The sequence below is a fragment of the Mandrillus leucophaeus genome, unplaced genomic scaffold (genome assembly GCF_000951045.1).
Source record: "Mandrillus leucophaeus isolate KB7577 unplaced genomic scaffold, Mleu.le_1.0 Scaffold267, whole genome shotgun sequence".
In the NCBI taxonomy this organism is placed as follows: Eukaryota; Metazoa; Chordata; class Mammalia; order Primates; family Cercopithecidae; genus Mandrillus; species Mandrillus leucophaeus.
Window position 1 is genome coordinate 3492231 of NW_012102776.1, and position 6000 is coordinate 3498230.

General features: G+C 39.0%; 1 protein-coding gene across 1 annotated transcript in view; it reads right to left on the minus strand.

Annotated features, from left to right (window-relative positions):
• The window catches only part of PDGFD (platelet derived growth factor D), a gene marked incomplete at its 5' end in the record, with an annotated part of 263054 nt that extends 257054 nt beyond the window's left edge, over positions 1–6000 (minus strand). The window contains one exon of the mRNA XM_011984412.1: positions 5928–6000. Within this exon, the coding sequence (XP_011839802.1) occupies positions 5928–6000 (73 nt within the window). The remainder of the gene's footprint in view (positions 1–5927) is intronic.

Below are 6000 nucleotides of genomic sequence, written 5' to 3' on the forward strand. Positions count from 1 at the left end.
ATATTTTCACCTGGAAAGCTTGGCAAGTGCTGTTCTCTCCCGCTCCTCCCTCTCACTGCACCCAATGTCTGAAATGACTTGTCCAGAACGAACGCAGCACGGTCAACCCCTGCTTACAGCTTCCACCCAGCAATCATCCCTGAGCTCCTTCGGTCCAGAGAAGGCACGCTGGATTTCAACATTTTAAAAATCAAGAATCCCAATGTATACAATATGATTACTATAATAATCACAACGCATTCTTGAAAATTGATAAGGAAGTAGACTTTAAGGGTTAAGTGTTATCACAAAACTATATGAGTAATGAATATGGTCATTAGCTTGATTCAGTCATTGAACACTGCATAGATATTTCCAAACAATATGCTCTACAGGACACATTTATACAATCTTTATTTGTCAGTTAAAACTAAATAATAAAATGACATTCTTTTTAAAGAGTCCTAAGACATAAAGCCTCGTATCATGTTTGCCTTACTTTTACAGGCAAAGCAGCATACATTTCAGCCTCTGTTCAGACACCACTTCCTCCAGGAAGTCTTTCCCAATTCCTCAAGTCTATATTAGGTGCTCTTTGTGTATTCCTATCTCTCAGTGCATTTCCTTCATCAAAGCACAGATCACACTCTTTAGAACTTTCACACTTAAATTGCAAAATACATTTTCTCAAGTAAAACTCTTACGATGAACACACATAAGTGAAGAAGAAGTGTGATAATACATGTGGCGCTATTCTGTTGAAGAAGGGGTGGAGAAGCAGAAGCCACACGCATTCAGCCTCCTTGGTACCCGTGCACTGACCTCCATGGCACTTCTGGAGAATCCTGGTACTCTCCAGAATGCATCTGAAAGATATGTAATGGAACTGATGTCTATATTGTCCACTAGGCAATATATTCCAAGAGGTCAGGAACCATGTGTGTTTCACGCATATTGTGCCAGATGCTTAGTTACCTAGCACAATATATAGACGGCATTAGGGATGTTAGAAATAATCACTGAAGGCCGGGCGTGGTGGCTCACACCTGTAATGCCAGCACTTTGGGAGGCTGAGGCGGGTGGATCACGAGGTCAGGAGATTGAGATCATCCTGGCTAACACCATGAAACCCCATCTCTACTAAAAATACAAAAAACTTAGCCAGGCGTGGTGGTGGGCACCTGTAGTCCCAGCTGCTTGGGAGGCTGAGGAAGGAGAATGGGATGAACCCAGAAGGCGGAGCTTGCAGTGAGCCGAGATCTCGCCACTGTACTTTAGCCTTCATTGAATACATGAATAACAGTTACAGCAGGGGTTAGCAGTAGAACTTATGATAAAAAACTATTTGTCTGCTACCTTTCATCTTCAGAAAACAGTCAAGATCAAGTAAAGAATGATCTGAAAAGAGCCTTGAAAGAGGCTAGGTAGCTCAGACATTAACTCACTTTCATCCTCAAGTCATCGTAATCCTTTTAGAAAGATCAATGTATTCCCTGAATGGCATGGCACAGCTGAGGTAGATACATTCTACACCTGGTTCATCCATCTACAAGATTTTCCTATTGTAATAAAAGGAAGGATTGTATGAAGGTGTTCCAGAACTGCCTTTTTACACTAATCTGACTTCAACATAGAAAGTTCAAGAGTAATTTCCAGAAGGAAGATGATTTACATTATGACTCAGCTCTTAAGGACAGAGACAGAAATATGCATATCCTTCTAGACTCTTAGAATGACAGGGCTCTGAGACCACATAGGCTCAGAGTTCCGCATGACATCAAGCTTATGCTTATTACTAGTCATTAGAGATCAGTGACTCTGTGGCTGTGCTCTGCTGTTTGACTCTTTTGTTCTGAAACAATACAGTTTTGCTTTCATTCACTGAAAGGGAAAATCCTGTGGCAAAAATCACTTAATAAACTCATTATGGTCATCAATGTAACTCACAACCTAGTAGCATCCTCCACTACATGGTATACAGACACCTGGCTAAACCCTGCTCTTTAAGAGTTTCTATAAAATGATATTATCCATGGTGGCAAGTCAAAGCCATGTTACATTTAAAATATGTAATCATTGCTATGCTTTACAAGATTATAGACTTTAATATACTTAGAGCTGGACAAAAAATACACAGATGGAATTCTTTGCTTTCAGACACTTTAAAAATAATGTATTGATAATTGTTCTCTGTTTTGTTGCCTTCCCTTTAAGCTCTGATCTTCGCACTTAAATCAATGTGCTATCACCAGCGATGACAATAGAAAACCACATTAAGAAATGAGCTTCACTACTTTAAAATCTAAGACGGCAGCACAATTACTAAAACTGCAGGCCTATCACTAGATAATGCCGGTGTAACAGATGACTCAAGTACTTTTATACTGACCAAAGATAACTAATTTCAGAATCGTTTACCATCAACACCTATTCTTTCTAAAAGCAACAAAAGGTCAAGAAAATGAAGAATGCATCTGTATTCTTAAGCTCCTAGGCAGGAAGTTCCATCTAGTTAGATTTTAAAATAAGTAACTAATATTGTCAGTTAATTGCTATCTTTACACTTCTTAATCTGCACACTGAGCAACACTTAGTTTTGGCCAGTTATTATTACAAAAGCACCAACTGTGTAGGCACTAAAATTAGAATACGTAGATGCTACTGCTAAATTAAGATTTTCTTTGTGATCAGAGGCAGAAATGTGTACTAAAAGTAAATCAGTTTGAGCAAGAATAATAAATATGATATAAGGAAGTGTAAACATTCTATTAAGTACTGTAAATTATGATAGTTTAATCCTTCTTAGTTATAGAGCCTCATGTCCTCCTGGAGAGGGGCAACAGATTCAACTACCTTCCTTCATTGGGCCACATTTAACCATTCTACAGGTAGAAAGGCTCTGCAGATATCCCTTCAGAACAAGAATACCCTATGATGGAGAGTTCTGGAAGGCCAGGACACAGCAGCAGATCAGCTTCTTATAATGGGTAGGAGGGGACTACCATATGACAACCCTAACACTATGTATTTCCACATCATTTCTTAGCTACTCCAGGTATCTGGAGCTATTAGGCATAGTATATCAATAAGTTGTGGGGTTTTACTGTGTTAGGCTAGACAGAATAAAACACACCTCATGCCCTGTACAGGACACCTGGCTTCTTTGCCCCTTTCTTCATCCCAACATTAAGCAGCAACTAACAGGGCCAGCAGGAACAAATGAAAAGCATTCAAGTATGTTCATCATCAGGTAATGGTTTCTAAAACTCCCAAAGCTCACTTCTAATTTTTTGTTGCGATTTCCTATCATTTGCAATCTGAAAGCCAGGTCTTCTAAAGACCCTAAGTACATGTTTAGAAACTTTCATTTTCTATTTTTCTCCTTTTTATATTTCATGTTCATGTCCTCCTCAAGCTTTTATCATGTCTTAATCTGATAGTCAAATGAGCAAGAATATCATCGTCTTCAATGAGTCATTAGAAAAATTTGGGAGAGCAGGTTGACAATGTCTGGAATCAGAACAAGGTTTTAATTTAATAAGTTATTACTTTCTCTCTGTCAGCTATGGCCATTAAGATTTTCCAAGTGTTGTCTAGAATTTTTCATAGCCCCATTATTCTTACTTTTTCACCAAAACTCTATGCCAATGTTTCTCAACCATTTTTTCACTATTGCTAACCTTCATCCCTTAAAGACTCTTTTTAGACTTATTTTCTGATCACTCTCCCTTCTTGTGATTGGTAATGCCACAGAAATGTGTATCTATTTATATCTGCTAGCCCTTTGAAGTAACACAGACCGTTGTAATATCTAAGACTGTGTTCACCCTCTAAGATCTAATTGCACCCCATTGGGGAACAATATTGCCCCTCTTGAAGAATTCATACTCATTTAGGAAAAAAGCTGCCATTTGAACATTTTATAACGTTTATTTTATAAACTAACAATGCATTATGAATATTAACATTTTTTACTCTATAGAAAACAAATTTTAAGGTATAACTACCTTTTTCTCCTTTCCAGTCTTGTTTGTAAGATGACATTGATGTTAAGGAAAGTATTGAGCAATCAGAACTAAGTGTGTGTGTGTGTGTGTGTGTGTGTGTACTATTAAAGTAATTGCAAAACAGTTTTACTAAAATATGAAGAAATGAGAAATCCAGGGTAGTTTTTAAAGCTTTCTTGAAACATACCATTTCCTATATAGACTGGACAGATGTATGGAGATGTATAGAGTTTTAACAATGAAACTAAAATGAGATTATTCTCTTAAAAAAAAAAAAACCCCTGCTGAGCTACATAACTTGGTTTTAGTCAGAATCTTGGGTTAATGGGCAATAGTTACATGCTTTTCATTTTCTGTCCTTGACTTCTTGTAACTGATACTTGGGAAGCTGAAGATTACAAAATTATGGCTATGAAGTCATGCAAATTATAAATGGAATTTTACTCTATGTAGCTAAAAGGACATACAAAATGCAACTAATAACAAACCTACAAGATCAACTAGGAGATCTGTCCCTGGTGAAAACATTAAAGAGTAAAAACAAAAAACCAAAAAAGTTTGGTGTTGGGCCTAATCCTTTAGTTAAAAAAAAAAAAATTATGTGCTTTTAACTAAGACAGAGAGTTACCAAAAACTCACGGCTGGAATCTTTTACATAAAAACGCTATGAAAAAGTAAGATGACTCTGTGGCTTTCCTGCTATCAATCTACACCACTTCAGGTGACGAGTATACCGATATCCGCAGTCTACACATCATCAGATAACATAATGAAATTGTGGTTTCCCTGCAAAGTCCAAAAGTCATTTAGTAAATTCCAAATTAAGGACATACCAAGAAAGAAACTGATAAGATGGCTAATACGAATTGCCAAGACAGGTAAATACTGTCAGCTGAAACTGTGAAGCCGTCAACAATTGCTTGGTGGTCTCCTTGGGAGATGTGTTAGTACTTTAAGCAAGCAGGAGAGACAGATACTGACGCAGGAAAAAACAAAATCCAAAAGCCTATGGGTCAGTTCAGGTACATGGCAGAACAGCTAAAATTTACAGGGAACATCAGCTACAGTTAGGACTTGAAGGATAAATCAACTCCTGATTTAGGTGGAGACCCCAGAAAGTAAATAAACTCAGCTTAGGGTCTCTGGAACCAGTGACCCAGGTGTCCTCTAGAGTAAAGGAAAACAAGCTGGCTTGGGACCTTGCTTAGGACAGCTGTTTCGGGAGCTGTGCTCCTTGCAGATAGCTGGAAGCCGCCTCTGCAAGGAAACTAGCAGTAGAAGCCCGGTGCCCCTGTGGTGCAGATGAAACCTCAGAAGCCTTCGTCTCCTACACTCGAAGCTTCTGAGTCAGGGTGAACTTCAACAGGAAAGTCACTTAGGGGACCTAAAGGGCAATAAGCTGCACATTGCCATTTCCTGAAAATAAATATAGATAAATTGTCACTGTTCCAGATATAACTGCTGGACTGAAACGCATGATTCCTCCTCTCCCTCGTAAAAATAAATTAATTAATTACATTAAAATAAATGTATATCACCCAGGGAAAGCTACTCCTGAGTCCTTCCACCTATCAAAATCGCCTAAGAAAGGTTGAGTCTGACCAAGGGGCGGCGCAGCTTGCAACTTTCGCCAACTCCAGGATGAGGCACCGCATCCTGGTACCAGAGGCTTGGACACCAAAAAGACTTCTCTAGGGTGCAGTAAGACGAGCCACCTGGCTTATACCTATCCCCATCAGCACGAGTCCCACACCTCTCAGTCCCATTCCGGAAATGGAGCTCTCTCAGGACTGGAGACAGGCAGGAGACGTCCCTCCCCAAACAATGCATTCAGCACGAGTTCACATTAAAGATTCAAAAAGAAAGGGGAAAAACACAGAAAGAACCATAACAATAGCAAACATGATTTTTTTAAGTTAAAAAACAAAATGAGTCTCTTACCATCTCTCCTGAGGTTGGCGTTGCGCAAAGCTTTGATGGATGCGCTCTGCGGAGTTGCAGAAGTGTCCCGACA